We start from the raw sequence: 26,611 nt of genomic DNA on the forward strand, positions 1-26,611 counted from the left end.
AATCCCTACAGTTCAGAAGGTGGCATTTCAGCCCATTGATGTACTGACACCAATCCCACCGATGCCCTATTCCCATAACCCTACTTATTTACCCTACTAACCCCCTGACACTAAGGGGCAATTTAGCACAGCTAATCAATCTAACCCGCACATCTTTGGACGGTGGGAGCAAACCAGAGCATCTGGAGGAAACCCACGCAGACACGGGGAGAATGCGCAGACTCCACACAGACAGTGACCCAAGCCGGGAATCGAACCCCTGTCCCTGGCGCTGTGAGCCAACAGTGCTAACCACTGTGCTACCATGCCACAGTCATCCTGAGAGAGGACAGGTTTTTGCTCCTCGGAGCCACTGCCGGCTTCATGGGATGGGGATGGTTTCTCAACAATCCTGGTGATCTGTTGGAGGACTAATTTCTGGCCTGTTGAGACACTGTAATCCACAGTAATGGTCACAGCATGATAGCCTTGCAGGGCTTGAGTCTGAGCTTTCACTATAGCCCTCGGCCCTTCTGCTGGTGTTGCAATAGACGCTATAACATCGGCCATCAGATGCTGCATCAGGGTTGAGTCCAACATTATGCTAATGAAGTTGGCTATCACTTCCTGACAGAATGGATAGGCTCCACAGCTCTGTGCCAAATTGAAGTTGGACTCCACCATACAGACCACAGGCTTTCTGGCAGGCTTCCCAAAGCACCAAGCATTTCATCAGGGTACTTCTGGAGGCTTTCATTTTTGAAGCATTTGGGTCTTTTAAAGCACATACCATGAATGATTTCAGCCGACATTTTCCAGCCCTTCTCGTCGGTAAGATCTTCCAGTCCCGCCGATAGTGGGAGTGTGCAAACAACAGTAAACCCATTGACAATAGCAGGACTGGAAGATCCCACCGCCAGCCAATCGCAGGCGACCTCTGCAGAACACACTGAGGGGTGGGGGAGATTGAAAATCCCATTCTTCATCCCGCATCAAACTGGAATTTGCGCTCAATATCTTATGTGCAGATCCTGCCTCTATCTGCCTCTGGGGTAAACCTGGGGGGAATTTTCCTGTCCCGCCTGCCACGGGATGTAGCAGGCCGGGGGGGGGGGGGGGGGGGGGGCGGGGGGGGCTGGTGGCACAGGTCCATTGATTTTCCAGTTTTCGGGTGACCATGGTCAGAACATCCAGCCCATGCATCGGAATTCTTCCACCTCGCCCGCCACAGAATCAGAGCGGGTGAGGGGCGGACAACGGAAATGTTCATTGACCTCAGGTGGGAATTTCCGGTCGTGCTCGAGCGAGGCCGTAAAATCTCACCATTGTGTCAGTATCTGAGCTGGTGGCAGAAGTGTGAAGTCAGCTAACTTTGCCCGGTCTCCATCGCTTCTTGACATTTCCCACGGCCTGCTCAGATTGAACTCCTGGGTGGCTGAAAAGAGAAAAGGCACAAGGGAAACGTCATGGTGCATGGGGAAGTAGGGAAAGTAGGAGCTTGTAAAGATCTGAAGCTAATAAATCAAAAGAGGACATGGGATGCAAGGAGGAGATTTGAGTATGTGGATGCTGTCAACTTTAATTGTTTCAGGCCTGCAGCTGGCCACAGCCTCAGCAATGGTTGTGCCAATAATGGCCAGGATCATCTCCTCCATGAGGGGGTCAGGCCATGCAGCATATTTGTCCCCTTCCAGTTAGCTCCTGCCATTTCTGGTTAATGCACCACCTTGTCCTGCAACAGAGGGAAGTGTAGAGGTGCGTGCCATGCAATCTCTTTGGTTTATGTAACCATTGTGCTTGAATTGCTGGCAATGCGTACAAGGTGCAATATAAGGCTCTGAGACTTGCAGCAGCGCTAAGTGCATGATTAGTAAGAGAGTACAGATTGAATTGCTGGTAGGCGAGCGAGGATATCAAGCAGAGCCCAAAATTGCTGATGTATTTTGTAGAGCATGGCAATTGAAGAAGTATTCAGAGAGCTGGACCACGTGTGATGTGATTGAACTTATTGTGGCACTGTATTTTAGGTCTTGACTCCTGGCACTGACCTCCATGGCTACCTGTCTTTTGAGCCATTAGCTGCAAGGCTTTTCCTGGCCCAATCTGGATGCACGACACCAATTCCACTTTCCAGCTTCTCCACAAGGGCCTCCTAGAGCAGCCTCTGAAAACTTTCGAGTCCACACCCTCCCACGATGTGCCATTCTTCTGTCTTCCCCAGATCAGTTTCATTTCCTACACGATTGCCAATGTCCGTTCCAGCCTCTTTAAGAGGTGTAGGCTGGCTTTAATTGGCACTGGATATTCAGGACATTGCCTGCATGCATCAGGAGATCAATGGTTTGTGTTGCTAATGCAGGCTGCAAGTAACAATCGTTCAAATGAAGAGGCAGCACAAAGTTGGCATGTTGCCTGCCTAACACTGAATGAGCCCAGCTTAATCATGCTTCACAATCCCCACACCTTATCAAATTTCACCCCCACTTCTTTAATAAACTGATGACTGTCCATTAACCTGTAAGTGTATTCTGTACCATCTTTCTAAAGGTATACAAGACTGAGAGGCCACCCAGTTAATCATAGAATCCCTACAGTACTGAAAGAGGTCATTCAGCCCATCGAGCCCGTACCAACAACAATCCCACCAGGCCCAATCCCCAGAACCCAAAGTATTAAACCTGCTAATCCCCCTGACACTAAGGGGCAATATATCATGGCCAATTAACCTAATCTGCACATCTTTGGGCTGTGGGAGGAAACCGGAGCACCCGGAGGAAACCTACATAGACATGGGGAGAATGTACAGACTCCAAACAGACAGTGACCCAAGGCAAGAATTGAACCCGGGTTCCTGGTGCTGTGAGACAACAGTGCTAAATACTGTGATACCTTTGTTTTTTGATTCACTGGAGTTTATTAAGGTCGTAGTAAGAAAATTTGATATTTAATACCAGGGGATTATTTTGTGGGGCGAGAATGAGACGACAAATGGGCATTGAGAGTCATTTTACATTGCTTAATAATCTAATTCACGATCACATCCGAAATTACAACACTTCTTTCTCTCAGATTTGTGCTGTCTCTTATATGTCCAAAATGTCCAATTAGATTTAATTAAACAATAACGGATGAATGCTTGCAATGGGCTTATAAATTAAAGATAAGTAGGTTTACCAAAGGAAAAGACACTATTAACTGTGGTGAATGGAACATTCTAACTGCACTTTCAAAACCAATTGAATGATGCCTCAGCTGGATAATAGTGTGATTAGTTTGAGAGACAGCCCCATGTCAAAAATGGGTCCAAACCAGATGCCTTCTGACAAAAGTAATCGAGTGTAAAATACTGCCTCGGGAGGAGACTTTGAGGAAAGACATCCAACAAAACAAATTTTAAATTAAAAGCAGACAACCAAGGAATCATACATTTACTTGAAATATCTATTAAATCGATTGTAAAATGACAAGCAACCCGAGGCAACTTGGGCACAGTATCATCAATTGATAGAAAGCCTTCAGCAATAGCTTGTTAGAAAGATAGTTTTTCATATTATATTGAAGTATTGATATCCGTTCAATAGTTTCATATCAAGAACTCCCAGTGGTCAAAAATCATGACATAAGACTAATATGGACAGGAAGATTTTTAATATAGTGATGTACATTATTTATATTGCTCGTGCGTGGTTATATACACACAATACTTATAGGTGATCCTTTGTTATGTTAAATAACATTTTTGCGCCAACATCAACCTTTGGTGATTTTGTTGTTCTCAGTGCTAGAATCTAAAAATATTCGATTAAGCTACTCTTACATTTTCAACAAGTTACATTCACTTTATTAATAACCATAAACACAATGCAAGATGTTTAATAGTTTAAAAAGTTCTATAATAACAACTTAATCAAAGATTTTCACTCATGTATAAATCCCCTCCATAACCTCACCCTTACCTTTTGTTTTATCCTTCTTCAGGATTACAAACTCCCTCCCTGAAATCTTACCTTTTGTGCCTCGCAAAAAGTTGCATACAGACCTCTTGACAGTTAACTATGCTCTATGAGCTTTTGTTGTTAATTTTGTGGCCCCTATGGCAATGTCCACATCATTTAAAAATGTGGAAGGCTTCAACCTGACCTCTGGGGAGGCTACTGTCTCCATCACTTCAAGCTGAAAAACATGCATCAAGAACTATTGGGTTTCCAAACCATTTAACCAACTTACTGTGTATGTCATCAAGCTCCATTCATTAAAATGTACCATAATTTTAGAAAAGAGTGCACCTTTCAAGATGTAAATATATTCCCAGCCTTCAGATAAATTTATAAAATTGGAAAAAAACTGTTGTTGGACCCCTGTCATTCTAATATTAAATATGGTCAAGCACACACAATTAAAATAGCTCCTCATGCCCAAAGCATTTGCCCTGCTCCAGTTTCCAAAGTTAGCTAGGAGTGTTTTCAAAAATAAGTTCAACTTTCCAAAGCTGTAGTGAGACCCTAATAATATTTTATCCTTGATTGACCCATTGCACCAACTTTAGACGCTATATTCTGTACAGTGCAGAATCACACCAATGTAACAGGACTGGTATTATCTACTATCAAGGGTGAATACTTATTCAGAAAATGCAAAATAATATAAAGCTACATTAAGAATATAATTTAAAATACGCTGCTTATGCATTGGCAAAACTAAAAATCCATTATGACTCACTTAGCCAATACCTCAAACATATCAACATATTACCATATTCATTGCATTAGAACATGAACTCTATATTCTTTGTTAAATAAAGCATTGAATTCATTTATTCTGTGACTTTCAACAATAAAAATGATATGAAAAATGTTGTGGTATTCCACCACTCTCAGCTTATCAAATTAGTGCAGGATAGGAACAATGGTTCTCTCAATTTGAGGTATGGACACCACAAAATCTCAACTTCCACACACTGGCCGTCCCACCCACCAGGGGAATCGAAGCGGGCGAGGGGCGGACAATGGGAAGGTTCGTTGACCTCAGGCGGGATTTTACGGTTTCGGGATAAGCGAGGCTGTAAATTCCCGCCCGTTGTAACTGTGGTGTCAGCAAAAATTATCACTTACAAAAGAAATGTGGGATTTTGTAACTCAATGTTACCTTTCTTAATCAGAGCTACCTTGCCATTGCTGTCAACATGCCGAAGAAAGCAGGATTATTAGCACTATTGGTTCAGCATCTCAGAAGGATATCAATTGGATCAGACATAGTTAAATTAGTTGCAAACATACACCCTTCAACCAATCAGATCACAGTGCTTTCAAGCAGTTGCAAGAATGTACATAAAATTCAACCATAAACATGAATCAAGAAGATGGGTAAGAAACTTTACTAGGCTACTTCCATTTATTTCTTAAAATGAAAGGCATTGCGACTATTCTTGATTTCCTGGAATATTTCATAGATAATTTCCATGGGGAATGTTTGAGACATAACTGATAAAATAAATTGGTTCTGATCCATTTCCTCCACAATTTGCATTTTGGAAGAGACCAACTACAACAAACGTGCATAATTTTCTGAAGATTCAGATAATTAACCCATCCAGTGAAATTTGTGAGCTCCACATTCTTCAGTGTCCACTGGAATCAGAAGACCCAACGCAATATTAGTCGAATAATGATCTGATCATTACCAGTGTGATGTAAAAATCCATACTGCTTCAAAATAAAGAGCTATGGTATTATCTGTTTTGTTGCACATGGTTCTTTTTCTGATGGACATTTTGACACTGGTTACCTTGCATTACCCTGAAAATTATGTTTTGGTTTCTTTAGTTAAGTTTCCTTTGCGGTTTAGTCTCAATTACAGTGCCACACCAGAGGTTGTGTTCCCCTCTAATTTCTGTTTAATTTCTTGATCATTTGTTTATTTAAATACTGGTTACCTTCAACCTTCAACCAAACAAGGTATTTCTCCACTCGGAAAAGCAACAACAGCTTGTGAGGCCACAATTTCAATGCTTAACGAAGGACTGGAATTTTGGATTTTCTGATTATTCAACACTGACACGAGTTAAGCAGCCATTAGAATTTAGAAAAATACCTCAACAATGTGGTCTGATTTTTAAATATTGTCACTGGATTGGGAATGCAACCATTTCCCACATGCAATTTAGCCTGTATAAGATATTAACTTTGAGATGTTCTATTTTTACTGGGTAGTATACTGGAAGAACTATAGCTGTACAAATTGCTGGAAATATTTTATTGCTTCAGAGGATGTAGGCGTCACTGATCAGTCCAGCATTTCTTGCCCATCCCTAACTGTCATTGAGAAGGTGGTGAGCTCCCTTTCTGAATCCCTGTAGTCCATATGGCTTCAGTACTCTACAGTTCTGTTAGTAAGGAACTTGCAGGATTTTTACGCAGCGACGTAGCAAATACTCTACAGATGTGGCAACATCTGTAGAGAGAGAAATAAAGTTAACAGGTTGGATTTTCCTCTCCGGCCTCATATCCCAGGATCAGGACTTCCCAGGAGTGAGACCAGAGGAGCAACTTCCCTGGAAGCTGTCTCCTAATTGGCCACCTCCAAGCTTGCTGTGCAAGTAAAGATGGGATCTTAAGGTGGACATTGTTGAGGCAGGTTGAAAATCATGAGGGTACCTCAACATGAGAGGCTCTCTCATTGGCCTGAATTTCATGCAATAAAAAGATAGGTTCCAAACCAGTCAGTCAAGCTGTGTGAGCGGGAAACCCCTCCACTGGATTAGTCTCAGCCACAACTGCGATCTTTTATAAGCAAAAGATTCTCTTTGGGCACTGGAGCCTCTGACTCAAATGGATCCCCCAAGCTGCCACAAGAAGATCACCTCCATTGGGTTGCTGGGCTCCACAGCCAGTGAAATGATGGCAAACACAAAATTTGCCCTAATTGGAGTGTTAACCATGCAAAAATCCGCTTTATATTCCACTCCAGGGAAGGCTTCCTAAAGGCTCTGTTGGAGTGCTGTTCCAACATGGCTCCCCCCGCCTCTATTTTCCCTCTTGCCCCCCCCCAACCTTCCATCATGGGGCTGGGAGAATTCAGCCTGCAGTTCCAGGTCAGTAAGTTTCTACTGAAAGGTTATTGACCTGAAACATTAACTTTGTTGACCTGTTGCATATTTCTGGCATTTTCTGTTTTTTTGTTTCCGATTTCCAGTCTCGGCTGTACTTTGCTTTTGTATTGTTGTTGTTGGATGCCTCAACTGCATTAACTTCAACAATATAATCATAGCTTCTTAATTCTAAAATAATTCCTAACATAACTATAATACTTTTAAAACATTACAGGATATTTATCTAAAATCAGATTCAGTCTTCATAAGGGACATTAATAAAACCACACAACCTATTCCTGTCCAAAATCTGAGCTGGAATCATTTTTCCGTCTTCTTTAGTCCTCAATCTTACTTTGTCAAGTGACCTTAGAAGACACTTAAGCCTTCTCTTTTACATAATATTATTGATAAACTGTGCTCCAGATGACACTGACCTATGCTTTTATTTGCAATCTGACATTTATTTTTTGAATCTAAAGAATTAAACATTTCCAACTGTTTGACTGAGAAAAATACACATCAGAAACTAGACAGAAGTTTATAATTTTCAATAGTAGCCATAAGTTGCAAAATCCAAAGGTAACACTTCAAAAACCAAAAAGCTGGGTCATACGGAAAGTATAACCACAAATGATGGTGAGAGAGAAGTCTGATTCACCGCAAGTGACATGTTAGCCAACTAGTGTTACCAAACTCCCCTCTATTTCATCACTCGTTTGGCTTAAGTATTATTGTAGCTATGACTTCATTCATACCTGTTTCCCATCCAGCGTGTACAAGCGCTTAACTGCACCTGAATCCAACTTGATGGCATCAGTGATATCTGTAAGAACCTGGTCAAATGAATGTGCAGTCTTCTTATTGAGCAGAATCCTAACAGCTTTCCGTGGCTTCACTCCGCTTCTAATGATGGTCACCAGCTTGGGTCGAATGAAATCTTTGTTCTCTTTTGTCTCAGTGGGAACTGCTTTGGCACTACTGATTGATGTTGGTGTGCGTCCGGTCGTAGTTGCCTTGACATTCACTGACCAGTTAGGGTTTACATTCTTTGTGTAGTCCACTTTCCGAAATGATTCAAAAGATGCACAGACATAACTTTCCCCTATGGGAAGACAATGGATTCAATTCAATAAATGCACAGACAGTGCTCAGGATACAACTTAAATTATTTGGAGTAATAGCATTTCTATATTGAAATACAATTTTTACTGTAAAGTGTACTCCTAGTAATATTCATTAACCATTACACTTCAATCTTCTATTTCTCTGAATTTGCAACCCTTCAGTCCTGAAATAGCTCACTGTGCTGGACATAATTCCATGGACATTAGTACCTCTTCACTCTAATAGTGATTCTCCATGTGTGGACCTAGACTGTGGTGGGTGGGAATAGTGGCCACAACGCAGATATATCTTTATCTGAATTCTACAGTTAGTGTAATGGTTCTGATATTCAGATGAACAGAGGCACTGAGGTCACCTGTGCAAACGCCAACATCACAATTTGTGACACTGAATACAACAAATCTGGTCAGATATTGGCTAGGAAAACTAATTACAATTTCTAGATTGTTAGAAAATCTCAATGATTGACAATTTTTTTTTTTACCCAACCCTACCATTGACATCAAGTCAAAACCTGCTGCTCAGGTTAGGGGAACTGTCCCGCAGGTAATTCAAGAAGCAGCCTGTCATCGTCACCATTACTAGCAATAAGGCTTCTACTTCTGTCACTATTTCAGGCGTGGCATTTCAGGTCCAATCTGTTTGTATAAGAAATCTAACATTTCATCTTCATTCTTTCATTGATGAGTTTAAGTTTAAAGACCTTAACATTAAACACCCTCACAATGGACAGGACACAATCAGGCATTAAAAATTGGACGTGCAGAATCTAATCCCCCCACCATTTTATAGCTGTGGATATCAGGGTTTCTAATGTCCTGTAATGAAGGGGTGGTTTCATGGAGGGGTGGATGCTTACCATATATCAGACTTCTACAGTGCATTTGGGAGCACAATGAGGTTACCAGCTGCTGCAGGTTTTCTTTTAAATTTTATTTATTAGTCACAAGTAGGCTTGCATTAGCATTGCAATGAAATCACTGTGAAAATCCTCTAGTCGTCACACTCCGGCACCTGTTTGGGTACACTGAGGGAAACTGAGGGTTTCTCAGGGGTGAAGGAAATTACTAGTGAACTAGGGACTAAACATGCTGCCTCCCCAGGTTTCAGCACTCTTTGTGGTCCAGGAACAGGGGCAGTGCTCTCCCCAGACCCCACAAGGAAGCCTTCAACCCACCTCAGCCTTGACTAACCAGCTGACCCATCTCCCCAACTTCTCCCCAACACTGGTTGCCTGAATCTCTCCTCTCTCAGTCCCAATCTCCAACATCTCCCAAAACCTTCTGAGTTGACCACAGAACTTTCCTCTCATTCTCACTTACTTGACATCCATATGGATTTGGTATGGGAAAGAGGGCTGCCATTTCATGGGATACCAACACTGATGCTGGGACAGGATGAAACTGGGACAGGCCCAGAAGTGGGCTGGGAGCAACTTCCTGGCCGGAAGGATAAATAGGCCTGGGATGACTGCAAAGCCAAAGTCATCAATGGTGTTGAAGATCATAATCTTTTTGATCTTTTTGTGGACTCAGCTCCACTTACCTGCCTGCTCACCATAATTCCTTTACTGTTCAAAAATTTATCTATCCTTGCCTTAAAAACATTCAATGAGGTAGCCTCAGCTGCTTCACTGGGCAGGGAATTCCACAAATTCACAACCCCTTGTGTGAAGAAGTTCCTCCTCAACTCAGTCCTAAATCTGCTTCCCCTTATTTTGAGGCGATGTCCCCTAGTTCTAGTTTCACCCGCCAGTGGAAACAACTTCCCTGCTTCTATCTTATGTGCAGGTTAGGTTGATTGGCCATGCTAAAATTGTGTGGGTAAAATTGTCCAAAGATGTGCGGGTTAGGTTGATTGGCCATGCTAAAATTGCCCCTTAGTGTCCTGAGATGCGTAGGTTAGAGGGATTAGCGGGTAAATGTGTAGGGATATGGGGGTAGGTCCTAGGTGGGATTGTGGTCGGTGCAGACTCGATGAGCCAGATGGCTTCTTTCTGCACTGTAGGGTTTCTATGATTCTATGATTCTATGATCTTATCTATTCCCTTCATAATCTTATATGTTTTGATAAGATCTCCCCTCATTCTTCTGCATTCCAATGAGTATAGCCCCAGTCTTCTCAGTCTCTCCTCATACGCCAACCCTCTCAACTCCGGAATCAACCTAGTGAATCTCCTCTGCACCCCCTCCAGTGTCAGTATATCCTTTCCCAAGTAAGGAGACCAAAACTGTACACAGTACTCCAGGTATGGCCTCACCAGCACCTCATACAGCTACAACATAATCTCGCTGTTTTTAAACTCCATCCCTCTAGCAATGAAGGACAAAATTCCATTTGCCTTCTTAATTACCTGCTGCACCTGCAAACCAACTCCTTGAGATTCCTGCACAAGGACACCCAGGTCCCTCTGCACAGCAGCATGCTGCAATTTTTTACCATTTAAATAATAGTCCATTTTGCTGTTATTCCTACCAAAATGGATGACCTCACATTTACCAACATTGTACCCCATCTGCCAGACCCTTGCCCACTCACTTAGATTATCTATATCTCTTTGCAGACTTTCAGCGTCCTCTGCACACTTTGCTCTTCCACCCATCTTAGTGTCATCTGCGAATTTTGACACACTACACTTGGTCCCCAACCCCAAATCATCTATGTAAATCATAAACAATTGCGGTCCCAACACTGATCCCTGAGGCACACCACTAGTCACTGATCGCCAACCAGAAAAACACCCATTTACCCCCACTCTTTGCTTTCTGTTAGTTATCCAATCCTCTATCCATGCTAATACATTACCCGTAACGCTGTGCATCTCTATCTTATATAGCAGTCTTTGGTGCGGCACCTTGTCAAATGCCTTCTGGAAATCCAGATACACCACATCCACAGGTTCCCCATTGTCCACTGCACATGTAATGTTCTCAAAGAATTCCACCAAATTAGTCAAACATGACCTGCCCTTCATGAACCCATGCTGCGTCTTACCAATGGGACAATTCATAAGAACAAAGAACAAAGAAAATTACAGCACAGGAACAGGCCCTTCGGCCCTCGAAGCCTGCACCGACTATGCTGCCCGACTTAACTAAAACCCCCTACCCTTCTGGGGACCCTATCCCTCTATTCCCATCTCATTCATATACTTGTCAAGACGCCCCTTAAAGTTACTACCGTATCCGCTTCCACTACCTCCCCCGGCAACAAGTTCCAGGCACCCACCACTCTGTGTAAATAATCTGCCTCGTACATCTCTTTTAAACCTTGCCCCTTGCACCTTAAACCAGTGCCCCCTAGTAATTGACTCTTCCACCCTGGGAAAAAGCTTCTGACTATCCACTTTGTCCATACCTCATAGTCTTGTAGACTTTTATCACGTCTCCCCTCAACCTCCGTCGCTCCAGTGAGAACAAACCAAGTTTTTCTGACCTCTCCTCATAGCTAATGCCGTCCATACCAGGCAACATCCTGGTAAATCTTTTCTGTACCCTCTCCAAAGCCTCCAAATCCTTCTAGTAGTGTGGCGACCAGAATTGAACACTATATTCCAAGTGCGGCCTCACGAAGGTTCTATACAGCTGCAACATGACTTGCCAATTTTTAAACTCAATACCCCGGCGATGAAGGCAAGCATGCCGTATACCTTCTTGACTACCTTCTCCACCTGTGTTGCCACTTTCAGTGACCTGTGTACCTGTACACCCAGATCCCTTTGCCTATCAATACTGTTAAGGGTTCTGTCATTTACTGTATATTTCCTATCTGTATTAGACCTTCCAAAATGCATTACCTCACATTTGTCCAGATTAAACTCCATCTGCTATCTCTCCGCCCAAGTTTCCAACTGATCTATATCCTGCTGTATCGTCTGATGGTCCTCATCACTATCTGCAAATCCACCAACCTTTGTGTCGTCCGCAAACTTACTAATCAATCCAGTTACATTTTCCTCCAAATCATTTATATATATTACAAACAGCAAAGGTCCCAGCACTGATCCCTGAGGAACACCGCTTGTCACAGCCCTCCATTCAGAAACGCACCCTTCCAATGCTACCCTCTGTCTTCTTTGACCGAGCCAGTTTTGTATCCACCTTGCCAGCTCACCTCTGATCCCATATCCAGGTGTCTCGCTATTTCTTCCTTGGTGATAGATTCAAGCATTTTCCCGACTACAGAAGTAATGCATTAAGTAGTAGGAGGGCATTTAGAAAATCATAGTAAAATTAAATAAAGTTAACAAGGTTTTAGATAGAACATAGAACATAGAACAGTACAGCACAAAACAGGCCCTTCAGCCCACGATGTTGTGCCGAGCTTTATCTGAAACCAAGATCAAGCTATCCCACTCCCTATCATCCTGGTGTGCTCCATGTGCCTATTCAATAACCGCTTAAATGTTCCTAAAATGTCTGACTCCACTATCACTGCAGGCAGTCCATTCCACACCCCAACCACTCTCTGAGTAAAGAACCTACCGCAGACATCCTTCCTATATCTCCCACCATTAACTCTATAGTTATGCCGCCTTGTAATAGCTCCATCCACCCGAGGAAATCGTCTTTGAACGTTCACTCTATCTATCTATCGCCTTCATCATTTTATAAACTTCTATTAAGTCTCCCGTCAACCTCCTCCGCTCCAGAGAGAACAGCCCTAGCTCCCTCAACCTTTCCTCATAAGAACTACTCTCCAAACCAGGCAGCATCCTGGTAAATCTCCTCTGCACTCTTTCCAGTGCTTCCACATCCTTCTTATAGTGAGGTGACCAGAACTGCACACAATATTCCAAATGTGGTCTCACCAATGTCCTATATAGTTGCAGCATAACCCCATGGCCCTTAAACTCCAACCCCTTGTTAATAAAAGCTAACACACTATAGGCCTTCTTCACAGCTCTATCCACTTGAGTGGCAACCTTCAGAGATCTGTGGATATGGACCCCAAGATCTCTCTGTTCCTCCAGTCTTCAGAACCCTACCTTTGACCCTGTAATCCACATTTAAATTAGTCCTACCAAAATGAATCACCTCACATTTATCAGGGTTAAACTCCATCTGCCATTTTTCAGTCCAGCTTTGCATCCTATCTATGTCTATTTGCAGTCTACAACAGCCCTCCACCTCATCCACTACTCCACCAATCTTGGTGTCATCCGCAAATTTACTGATCCACCCTTCAGCCCCCTCCTCTAAGTCATTAATAAAAATCCCAAATAGCAGAGGACCAAGCACTGATCCCTGTGGCACTCCGCTAGCAACCTGCCTCCAGTCCGAACATTTTCCATCCACCACCACCCTCTGTCTTTGATCAGATAGCCAGTTACCTATCCAATCGGCCAACTTTCCCTCTATCCCACACCTCCTTACTTTCATCATAAGCCGACCATGGGGGACCTTATCAAACACCTTACTAAAATACATGTACATGACATCAACTGCCCTACCTTCATCAAAACACTTAGTTACCTCCTCAAAAGATTCTATCAAATTTGTGAGGCACGACTTGCCCTTCACGAATCCGTGCTGACTATCCCGGATTAATCCGCATCTTTCTAAATGGTCGTAAATCCCATCCCTAAGGACCGTTTCCATCAACTTACCAACCACCGAAGTAAGACTAACCGGCCTATAATTACCAGGGTCATTTCTATTCCCTTTCTTAAACAGAGGAACAACATTTGCCACTCTCCAGTCCTCTGGCACCATCCCCGTGGACAGTGAGGACCCAAAGATCAAAGCCAAAGGCTCTGCAATCTCATCCCTTGCCTCCCAAAGAATCCTAGGATATATTTCATCAGGCCCAGGGTATTTATCGACCTTCAATTTATTGAAAACTGCTTGTACATCCTCCCTCCGAACATCTACTTCCTCCAGCCTATTAGCCTGTAACACCTTCTCTTCCTCAAAAACATGGCCCCTCTCCTTGGTGAACACTGAAGAAAAGTATTCATTCATCACCTCTCCTATCTCTACTGACTCCATACATGAGTTCCCACTACTGTCCTTGACCGGCCCTAACCTCACCCCGGTCATTCTTTTATTCCTCACATAAGAGTAAAAAGCCTTGGGGTTTTCCTTGATCCGACCCGCCAAGGACTTCTCATGCCCCCTCCTAGCTCTCCTAAGCCCCTTTTTCAGCTCATTCCTTGCTAACTTGTAAAACCCTCAATCGAGCCATCTGAACCTTGTTTCCTCATCCCTACATAAGCTTCCCTCTTCCTTTTTACAAGACATTCCACCTCTTTTGTGAACCATGGTTCCCTCACTCGGCCATTTCCTCCCTGCCTGACAGGGACATACCTATCAAGGACACACAGTATTTGTTCCTTGAAAAAGTTCCACTTTTCATTAGTGCCTTTCCCTGACAGTTTCTGTTCCCATCTTGTGCCCCCTAATTCTTGCCTAATCGCATCATATGAATGGGAAAAAGTCTGAGAAATTTTTATGAAAGGGAAAAAGTCTGAGAAATATATTCTTGGAGTATGTAACAGCCAGGGTTGATAAAGGGGAACCAGTAGAGGTACTGTATTTGATAAAAGCCATCTAAAATATTACTGCACAAGATCATGGAGCTGGGGGCAATATAAGAACATAAGAAATAGGAGCAGGAGTAGGCCATCTAGCCCCTCGAGCCTGCCCCGCCATTCAATAAGATCATGGCTGATCTGACGTGGATCAGTACCACTTACCTGCCTGATCCCCATAACCCTTAATTCCCTTACCGATCAGGAATCCATCCATCCGCGCTTTAAACATATTCAGCGAGGTAGCCTCCACCACCTCAGTGGGCAGAGAATTCCAGAGATTCACCACCCTCTGGGAGAAGAAGTTCCTCCTCAACTCTGTCTTAAACTGACCCCCCTTTATTTTGAGGCTGTGTCCTCTAGTTTTAACTTCCTTACTAAGTGGAAAGAATCTCTCCGCCTCCACCCTATCCAGCCCCCGCATTATCTTATAAGTCTCCATAAGATCCCCCCTCATCCTTCTAAACTCCAACGAGTACAAACCCAATCTCCTCAGCCTCTCCTCATAATCCAAACCCCTCATCTCCGGTATCAACCTGGTGAACCTTCTCTGCACTCCCTCCAATGCCAATATATCCTTCCTCATATAAGGGGACCAATACTGCACACAGTATTCCAGCTGCGGCCTCACCAATGCCCTGTACAGGTGCATCAAGACATCCCTGCTTTTATATTCTATCCCCCTCGCAATATAGGCCAACATCCCATTTGCCTTCTTGATCACCTGTTGTACCTGCAGACTGGGCTTTTGCATCTCAGTAATATGTCAGCATTACTGGGTTAATTTCAGGTGGATTACAAGGATTAATGCTGGAGTACTGTTTTGGTCTTCTTACTTAAGGAAATAAATACTTGAACTGGAGGAAGTCCAGAGAAGGTTCACTTGTTGATCCCTGGAATGAAAAGGTTGACTTCTGAGGAAAGTTTGAGTAGGTTGGGCTGATACCATTGGAGTTCAGAAGAATGAGGTGATCATATTGAAACACAAGATTCTGAGGGGGCTTGACAGGGTGGATGCCGAGAGGATATTTCCCCTTGAGGGGCAATCTAGAACTAGGGCACTCCCCTACAGCAGTGGAGGCAGAGTCATTGAATATGTTCAAGGCTGAGCTAGACAGATTTTTGATCTACATGGGAGTGACAGGCTGCGAAGGACAGCCAGGGAAAGTAGAGTTAAGACCACAAACAGATCAGCCATGACCGTACCGAATGGCAGAACAGGCTAGAGGGGCCAAATGGACTACTGCTATTTCTTATGTTCTTATGTTGCATTTTGACAGAAGGAATAGGAAGAGGCAATATCGACTAAATGGCATGGTTCGAAAAAATGTCCAGGAACTAACCAATCTCAGGGTTCTTGTGCACGGTTCTTGGAAGGTAACAGTACATATTGAGAGCACAGCTCGCAAAGCATAAATAGGAGCATACAGTATGCTGAACTTTTATAAAGCTCTGGTTAGCCACAACTAGAATGTTGCATCCAGTTCAGGTCACCACATTTTAGGAAGAATATGAAAGCCTTTCATAGGGTGGACAGGATTTACTAGAATGGTTCCAGGGGATAGAAAGATTTAGCTCCAAAGTCATCTTGGAGAGGTTGGATTTGTTCTCCTTCAAGCAAAGAAGATATCGTGGAGTTGCAAAAGATTATGGCAGGTTTAGATTAGGTAGACAAGGGATAGATTGCTCCCATTAGCTGGTGACACAAGCACTTTGGGACACAAATGTATGGTTTTGGGCAAGAAATGCAGGGGAGAACTTTGTGATTGTCAATGAGCTGGAACTCATTGCCTGGCGAAAAGCAGAGGTGATTAATGATTTCAAAAGGGAATTAGAAAGGCACTTGAAGGAAATAAAACAGGATTACAGGTTAAACCTAGGGAAATGGGACAATAGAAAGCAAGAATGGATTCCAGTGGCCAAATGGCCTCTTTCTGTGATGTAACAACTCAAGTTCTGATGAAAGGTCACAATTTGAAATGTTAACTGTTTCTCTGTCCACAGATGCTGCCAGGCCTGATGGGTCCAAAGATGTGCGGGATAGGTTGATTGGCCATGCTAAATTGATGCTAATGTCAGGGGGATTAGCAGGGTAAATGAGGGTTACGGGAATAGACCCTGGGTGGGATTGTAGTTGGTACAGACTTGATGGGCCAAATGGCCTCCTTCTGCACTGTAGGGATTCTATGATTCTATGAGTATTTCCAGCATTTTCGGTTTTATTTCAGATTTCCAGCATCCACAATATTTTGCTTTTGACCTTTCCTTTTGGTTTTTTTTCTCACCCTTCCCCTTCCACTTGCTTAATACTTTCATATTTCAAACCTTTTCCAATTCCGATTAAAGGCCATCAACTCAACCTCCGCAGATGTCGTCTGACCCATTGAGTGTTCCCTGCATTTTTGGTAGCAATTTGTCATCAGTAGTGAATTGGTTAGGAAACAGAGATAAGGGATAACTGGAGTGCTAAAATTAGCAGGTTTGAGACTGGTAGTGTCATCCCTTGATCTGTACTGGGGCCTTCGCTTGTCATTGATATTTATGAATGATTCAGATGAAGGAATAGAGAGATGAAACTTTGGTTACACAGTAAGTAGTGTAGGTAAAAGCAGAAAGTTGCCAAGGGACGCTAATAAATTAACTTGGGTAAAATCATGAACTTCAATGCAGAAAGTGAGAGATCTTCCACTTTGGATCTAAGAAAAATAGATCAGGGTATTTCCTAAATGGCAGGAAGCTAGATTTCTCAACTCTGAAAGTGTCAAGGGGCATAGGGGGAGTACAGGAGTATAGTGGATTATATTGAATGGCGGAGCAGGCTCGAAGGGCCAAATGGCCTACTCCTGCTCCTGTTTTCCATGTTTCTATGGACTGTGGATGACCAGAAAGATCAGAGACCAGAGAAACTCAAGACAGCTTATTCCCTGCTGCCATCAGACTTTTGAATGGACCTACCTCGCATTAAGTTGATCTTTCTCTACACCCTAGCTATGACAATAATAAATCAAATCAAATTAAATCTAGCAGTCCAAGTATAGAACTTAAGGCTGGAATCTTACCACTGTTCGCGCCGGCAGGACTTTCCAATCCCGCCACAGTGAATGGAGATTTGGCTGGCCACCAAATTCTCCGACCTCACTGCTGTAGCAGTGTGGTGTGAACGGGCGGTAAGATTGCACCCACAAAGTGGACAAGTACAAAAAATAATTTAAAAGACCAATTGAGTGTTGGTTTTTATATGTTAAAGCTGGAAAGAGCTTTGGTCAGATCCAATCTGGAATACGGCATTCAGTTTTATGCATCACACATCAAGGATCTATCGATCAGGAAGGTGGTGCAGTGGAAATTCACTAGAATGGTACTAGAGCTAAAAGGGTTAAATTACATGAACAGGTTTCATCGACTCAGTTTGAATTGCCTTGAATATAGGAATCAAGGTGCAGTCTCAGAAGTTTAAACTGATTAAGGAATTGAAAAAAAATTGTTTCCTCTGGTAGGAAATCTCTGATCAAGGGGGCACAGCCTGAAAATCAAGCTAAGCTAAAATAGAGCAAAGCCATTCAGGGATAGTGTCAGAAAGCATTTCTTCAGACAAAAAGGGTACCAAAGACGTCTGTCTGATACCAATTTCGTTGGCTTCATGCCCATTTTTGGTCAATGTCAAATTTCCCTGCCCATCAACTAAGCCTATTTACTCCTTTTGTTTCAGCATATAGTGCTCATTTCCTCCTTATTCCTTCCACCCATATGCATCATCTCAAATTGCTCTACAATAAGTTCAATCTCATGTTTGTCTATCCAATCTACTGACATGACCATGCCCTCTTGAAGCCACATAGGGTCTTCTTAACACCTAGCCATGCCCAAAATCTTTTGCCATTTGTAGTATGTCTCCTACACCCAGGTATAAATTATTTAAGATCAATGGTCCCAAAACTGATCTCTGGGTTTGTCATCATTTTTACAAGTTGTAAAGCACAATTTAGCTTCACTTAGTTTTCTGTTCTTCAATCAACTTCCCGCATGCTAACTCATTTGTTGCCCATTACCAAGCTCCTGTGTACACTTCTTGCCCCTTCATAAAAATCATGGTCGATGTTTGGACCCAAATGAAGAATCTAAACTGCAGTTATGTGAAGACAAGTGTCTGCTAATTAATTGACAGGGGATATTAACTTTACTAAAATAACCCTCAAAATATCATAAAATATTGTGTGTGTGGCCATGTTTATCTGATCTACCCTTAGTAAATGTTAATACTAATACTCACTTAAGGGATATTAGCAAACAGGATTTAAAATTATGAAGGAAAATATATAATATTCAACTTTATCATTCTTTCCAATTATCACAAAAAGAATTTAAATATTTACAAAATTAGTAGATAATGATGTGTATTACTTTAGAGATCTTGCAAGCTGTCCCCAGCATACATTCTAATTCTGTCTTTTCTATACCCTAGCTATGACTGTAACACTACATTCTTCACCTTCTCCTTTCCTTCTCCCCTATGTACTATATGAATGGTATGCTTTGTCTATATAGCATGCTTTCCACTGTATACCAATACATGTGACAATAATAAATCAAATTAAAAGAAGATTGTTTGAACGAAAGTAATGTCTTTGAGTTGTTGTTCATGCCATTCTTCTCAAACATTGCTTCTTTCCATTACTATTTGAAGGAAAGACTGATAAACTTCCATAATGAAAGCTATTAATAAAGTTTGAAGATTTGGGAATTAAAGCTAGGGAATAGGTAATAAATTGGCTAAGGGATAGACAGAATAGTAATAGTTAGAAGAATGTCACGATCAGGTGAGCAAATTCCAAAGCTTGATGTGACCAATTTATTACTTGGAATCAAAAAAACTAAACCATGTTGGTCAAACCTGCTGAAAATATTAAAATGGGGTGACTGGCAGTGAAACTGCAGGAGACAGCTCAAAACTGCAGCCTGTCTTAGACATGTGCATGGGAAGAACAATGGCAAATAAAATACAATTAATAGTGTATATCAAAAAGAAAAATGATATGAAATCGACAAGAATGAAGTTAAAAGCAGTCTATCAGACTTGATGCCCAACATGTCCATCTGATGCAACATGCAATAATCAACCTAACCAATAGAATATTGAATTAATAAGTTAAGATGAATTATTAAATTGGGCAAATGGATTCCTCATTTATATTGTCAACCTTCACAAGGTTTCTTTTTCTTGAGGAGTTCCTCAGTAAAGCCCCCGGATCTCCAGACAGACAGACCAAAACCAATGGATTAAACATTTTCTGTTGATTATGCAACAAATTAGTTGCAGTCCAATTTTTAATTAAAAGAAAGACAGCGCAACAAAAACATCTTCAATTTGCATTTCCCTGGAGATGGGAGAACTGAGACCCCAACTAACCCCAAAATGGCACATGTTCCTTGCTTACTTATGTTGTGTGGGGATTTTCTTTTGACATAGATACTTTCTAGTCACTGCAGGATCTAGGGAGGGTCAACTCTCTTTGTGACATAGGTGATCCCCTCATCGATAAGCTGCCCTTACTAAATCCCATGTACCGCAGCACAGCACCACCAGTCACCAATGGCAACCACATCCCCAAGTATTCAGAGTCGGGGTTAAAGGTGAGATAAGGATCCTCTGCAAATTTAGGTTGGAATAAATTATTCTCTGTGACACTCACGGCTTGTACAGACCCAAATTAAAAGGAAATCACAATTTCCAGAAATGAATCACATCTCAGATACATCATTGAGGCCCCTTTCAATTCCAACCACTCAAGTGTATCCATCATCATTAGAAAATTGAAAGCTAATTATTCAAAATGGCGAATTTCTAATCATTAAATAAATAGCTTGGCAGGTGATTTACCCAAAAATGAATTGACTGGAATATGAATCCTTAGCAAATAAAAGGGGGTGGTGGGCTCTGGGTGAGATGCATTCTACATCTCAACAATAATGTTGCACTTCCTTAATATAACAATTAACCATCTCATTCACTTATGGCCATTCCAATGTTTTTTTGCTTTTATTTGGGGAATGTAGTTCATTACAACAGCAAGTGACAATGGTGAGTAGAAGCACATTTCAAACGGACTAAAAAGGGAAAAAACAGCCTGACTCCACCCAGATATCCTCTTTGTGTGTCAATGCAGATATTCTGTACATCCCTATCTCCCGTCTTACCTTTAGTTAACACTCGTAGAATCAAAAGTGCATGTGTGTGTGTTTGTTAGATATTTATTTAATTGCTACCTCTGAGAGTTGTGAAAATTCACACTGCCAACACACCGTATATATTGCATCGTAATTTAGTTATAACATCGCTGTTTAAAAGGGGGCTACGATTAAATGACCCTTCGACTGTTTTCTCTATGTTTTCCGTCTTTTAAACAAACACTCAGTCAAAATGACCACGTTCTTACATTACTGCTATAACCATAATCCCAGTAGCAGCCAGGGGGGTTCAATAGTCTCCAGGGATAAATAATACCAGCCAACCCAACCCATTACTAATTCCAACAGTCCACCCCTCCTCATGCACGCTGCGGTGCGGTGAACAAGAAACTCTTGGTACAGAGATGATTCATTTCCTTAAATTATAACAAAGAAAAGACAAGATGATGGAGGTGATGGGCAAATCCACTGGCTTCCTCCAGCTCACTGAAATAAGTTGAAGGTTTTTATTTCGGTGGGTTGGGGGTGACCTACAAGCAAGGGGCGTCCTCATGAATTTGAATTGTAAAATGATTGCATTCTGACAGCTCGGCCTTTCCCATTCTCTATCATGAATAGTTTATAGAGAAAATAAGGACCATTAAATTTGATCCAAGTGGAACGAATCTTATTTGCTTGGCGTTAGGTAACTAAGACGTTTTTGCTATTTATAGTTTAAAGGGAGTCAGAGGGGAGGAAAGAGTTGGTGTTTTATGATGACCCAATGGTGGAAGGCTTGTGGGGAGAGGTGTGGGGATGGCTGGTACCCTGAGATGACCCCCTCTGCACTCAAATAGCTGCTTACAGATTCTACTCTGCAACCCAGTGCAGCTACTGATGGGGTGGGGGCTTGCTGCTAATTAAAAATGTCCATTTCTGTTTTATTTTATGATATGGTTGGGATTTCCATACACACCTGCCACTAGCTCCTCCAGACTGGTGATTTTCTTGAAGCCATCGATGGTGTAGAGGACCCTGACTCCCTGGGGCAGGTTGACGTTGTCGGAGAGAGTCCGGGTCAGGTCAGCCAGCAGCGCCTCGAAGGAGCGGAAGCGGTCCTGGGACACGGCGTACACGATGCCCTTAAAGTAGCGGTCCCCGTTGCGGTAGAAGCGCACTTTCTTCGCCTTCTTCTCCGAGCTGAGAGTCTGCAGCGTGCGGGTCCGGTAGAAGCTGCAGTGGGCGCTGTGTGTGGGGCTGGGCAAGCCATTGAGCCGGGACGCTCTGCCGTATCTCATCCCCTTGTCCCGCTCATCAAAATGCTCAAATTCCAAATCTCGATCCATCTCCAGTCGATCTGCAATGATGGATTTAAAACAAGAAAGACAAATGCCATCAGGCTTTAGAATTCGCCTCCAGTCCACAGAAACCGAGGTCGCCTTAACAACAAAGAGAAATCTCTATTATAAAAAGCCCCACACCTCCCATCCCCTGACAGCTTCGAAATACAATGTCCATCTCAAAATCCTCAATTAGAAACATATTCACTGAGCAATGCACCTTTGATGACATAAATTGCCCCCGTTTACACCCACTGATTTAGATTACACGAAATGTAATATAATACATACCAATGTCTGGAGGTGAATGTGGATTCCAAGACGCCTTTATTTTTCCAGGAGATTGCCTTCCTGATATTTTATTTGGCTTGGATGAGAGAGGGAGAGACAGAAGGAGAGTTGCTGGATGCCTTTGTTGTGTCTCCGGACCTCTATCTGTGTGTGTGTGTGTGTGTATGTATGTTGTGTGTGTTAGAGAGGGGGAGAGAGACAGGGCTGCAGCTGCCGGTTTCTGCTGTTAACTCTGATTTGCATTGGCCCGTCCCTCATTTAAATTCATCCTTCACACCAGTCACACACTCCTTTTAATTCTCCCCAGAGAAACTGATAACGGATTGCAAATCCGCGCATCTTGCCTGTCCGGCACGTCACATCACACGTCCGGCTTCTGGACAAACGAGTTAATTAAAGTTGTTTAATTTGTACAAGATAAAAGGTTCTGGTCAGCATGCAATATACCCTGTTTTATCTACAGCGAATATAATGGAGGGTGGGGGCGGGGGGTGGGGGAGAGCAGGAGGTGCAGAATACTACAAGTGCCATGAAAGAGTGCACTGCAATATATTAGTGTTGTCATACTAATCGTATTGATCATATGTTTAAGTAGAGACCTCTAATGCATGCCATGGATCTGACAGGCCTGTTATGACTATAACACTACATTCTGCACCCTCTCCTTTCCTTCTCTATGTACGGTATGCTTTGTATAGCGCGCAAGAAACAATACTTTTCACTGCATACTAATACACGTGACAATAATAAATCAAATCAAATCAATATTGTGGTGCAGATGAGGGAGAGCATCTTGCAGGAGAGAGCTGGAGAAAGAAAATCCAGCAGTAGACAAGCTTTCAAACCTCATGTGAATTGCCAAAAACCCTAATTTTTACTAATCTTGGCTTAAAACAATCCCAATGCAATGATTCTACAAACTAAGTCACTGGAAATCCAGAAGATCCTTTTTTTTATTATACCAGAACAGCTATTTTTAAAATTGGAAACAATTTGCAATGCATGCACATCCTATATCCTCAAGCATCAAGTCATTAACATTGAACAATCACACAAATAATTTAAATTTGTTCCATGTGACCATGATTTTTTTGACATAGTGTAGAACATTGCTTCAGCAGACTATTTAAGAGAATTGTGCACAGCTATCTCCTGGGATAGTACCAGAGGGGTGTGTGGTGATTTATAGTTTGGCAATGGGAAAGATCTAATAGCAATTAACAGGACACCTTTTAAATAACAAAGAATTATGTTGCATGATAAATAGTATCATGCTTGGACCTCATGGCGTTTTCAGAATGTTTAATTCAATTGATTTATTTTTTTGGCAAATTTGAGAGAAAGGGCAATGGTCACAGAGGAAGGCATCATCAAAATGGAAAAAATATATATATAAAAGTAAGGCAGATATTTTTATTTTATTAGTGTCACAAATAGGCTTACATTAACACTGAAATGAAATTACGGTGAAAATCCCCTAGTCGCCACACTCTGTTCGGGTACGCTGAGGGAGAATTTAGCATGGCCAATGCACCTAACCAGCATGTCTTTTGGACTGTGGGAGGAAACCAGAGCACCTGGAGGAAACCCACGCAGACACGGGGAGAACGTGCTGACACCGTACAGACTGTGACCCAAGTCATGAACCGAACCTGGGTCCCTGGCGCTGTGAGGCAGCAACGCTAACCACCGTGCTACTGTGCCGCCCAAATAATATGTAATTAGTGATTAGGTGATGCCAAACTTAAAGTCTAAATGTTGTGGAAGGACAGAAAGCCTGGGTAACTTATGGCTGTAAGAAGTTTAACAACACCAGGTTAAAGTCCAACAGGTTTATTTGGTAGCAAAAGCCACACAAGCTTTCGAAAGCTTGTGTGGCTTTTGCTACCAAATAAACCTGTTGGACTTTAACCTGGTGTTGTTAAACTTCTTACTGTGTTTACCCCAGTCCAACGCCGGCATCTCCACATCATAACTTATGGCTTCCAAGTTTTTGAAGAACTGTCATGTTTTGTAATTTTAGTGAATGAATGGAGAAAATAAGAGGAGTGAGTGTAAGAGACCATGTTAGAGTATAGAAGGAATGTGAAGAGAAACACTGACTATTAAAATAGTGATAAAATACAGAAAGAGGAAAATGTTGCGATGGAAATAACCAATCAAGATAAAGGGTGATACTGGCTGGCTCGGCTATGAAACAGGAGCTGACTCAAAGCATTGAGCTAAATCTGGATGGAGAAGACCTGCAGATTTAACTTTAGTCACAGTTATTCATTCATGAATCAGACAAGAACTGTACACGTGTACACTTCATTGAGACTACCAGATGGCATACCTATGTGAGTTAAGAAGGTGACACCAGCATTCCACTAGGAAACAGTGGCAGCAGAGGAATTGTTAGTGACTAATGTGCAGAAAGGATGAGACAAAAAAACTGAGATTGGTCTTGAAGTCGGTTTCAGGTGGAATTGAAATTGTGATTCATTAGAAAATTTCAGTGCATGAAGGAACAAAAAGTTCAAGCATGCTATGTTATCGTTTTGTCATAAATTAATTCTGAGTAATTTTTTAAAATACTTTTCCAATTCAATCAAATCAAGTCCAATTCAGAGTCTCAACAAGTTGAGACATTTCCGATCCAAGCTGACAAGACAGGGTATGCGACCCTTTACCCTGTCTTGGGCCTGATCTACATGAGCCAAGCTGATTGGAGTAGGCGGAGGTTTCCTCCTCCAAGGCTTGATCTCATTTGCATCTTAGCCAAAAGGCCGAGATGCCGCTTTTAAAAATTGCTTCATATGAAAATGAAGCTTAAATGCAACCCAATGACCTCAACCAAGTGCAGCATCCGCATAACTACACTTGATCTTAGCCAAAAGAAATTAATTCTGAGTAATATTACAAGTGTTCCAATCCTGCACATTCTGTATGAGAATCCATTTTATGTGCTGGGGTAGTCTGAAGTTGATATTCACTTAAATGTCAGCCTTGTCTCAGTGGTTGCATCCCTCTTCTATCTCATGTGGTCATAGGTTCAAACTCAATTTCAGTAAGTTGAGCGTGTCATCCAGGCTGACACTTCAGTACAGTACAAAACAAGAGTTGTATTATTGGAGGTTCCCTTTTCAGATGAAATATTGAAGTCCTGTCTGCCTGTTTAGGTAAATAGATAGGTCCCATAGCAGAGTTCAACGAAAGCTGGGGAGTTCTTCTGGTGACTGATGCACTATCAATCGAGCCAAGACTAGTTGAGAGCAAGACAAACAGGCTTTTATTGGCAAGAACTTGGAGCCATCCCTGTCGGTGATCAGGTCTGAACTGAGAGCAAGGGGGGTGGAGCCACCGCCTTTATACCCAGACCAGGGGGAGGAGACTTGGGCGGAAACGACAGGGATGTGCCACATATACAGGTAATGAGAAATACTAACTACAGTGGTTAACCACCACAGATAACAGTGGTTTACCACAGTGACATCACCAATATCTATCCTTCAAACAACAGAAAAAAATCATCCCAGACTAGAGGATTTGAGTATAGGAATAGGGATGTTTTACTGCATTGTTGGTGAGGCCAACACCTGGAGTATTGAGTGCAGTTTTGGTGTCCATATCTGAAGAAGGATGTTCTTGCTATAGAGGGAGTACAGCAAAGGTTTACGAGGCTGATTCTTGGGATGGCAAGTTTGTCATATGAGGAGAGACTAAGTTGGTTAGGATTGTTTTGACTGGAGTTTAGAAGAATGCGAGGGGATCTCATAGAAACTTGTAAAATTCTAACAGAGTTAGACAGGTTGATTCAGAAAGAATGTTCCTGATGGTGAGGAAGTCCAAAATTAGGGGTCATAGTTTGAGGATAAGAACTGAAGATTTAGAACTGAGGTGAGGAGAATTTCCTTCACCCAGAAGATGGTGAATGTGTGGAATTCACTACCACAGAAAGTAGTTGTGGCCGAAACGTCTGATTTCAGGAAGAAATTAGATATAGCTCTTGGGGCTAAAGGGATCAAGAGATATGGGGGAAAGGGGGGGGTTCAGGATATCGAATTTGATGATAGGCCATGATCATAATGAATGGCAGAGCTGGTTCGA

At 42.3% G+C, this 26,611-nt stretch overlaps 1 protein-coding gene across 1 annotated transcript in view; it reads right to left on the minus strand.

Moving 5' to 3' along the window:
• Positions 1-22,242, minus strand: part of dclk1a (doublecortin-like kinase 1a) — a 334,031-nt gene extending 311,789 nt beyond the window's left edge. Inside the window, exons 1-2 of the mRNA XM_078222857.1 lie at positions 21,868-22,242; positions 7,825-8,171 (exon numbers count right to left, since the gene is read on the minus strand). Of these exons, the coding sequence (XP_078078983.1) occupies positions 7,825-8,171; positions 21,868-22,237 (717 nt within the window). The 5' untranslated portion in view covers positions 22,238-22,242. The remainder of the gene's footprint in view (positions 1-7,824; positions 8,172-21,867) is intronic.
• Between the last annotated feature and the right edge of the window lie 4,369 nt (positions 22,243-26,611).

Source organism: Mustelus asterias, chromosome 10 (assembly GCF_964213995.1).
Source record: "Mustelus asterias chromosome 10, sMusAst1.hap1.1, whole genome shotgun sequence".
Lineage (NCBI taxonomy): Eukaryota > Metazoa > Chordata > Chondrichthyes > Carcharhiniformes > Triakidae > Mustelus > Mustelus asterias.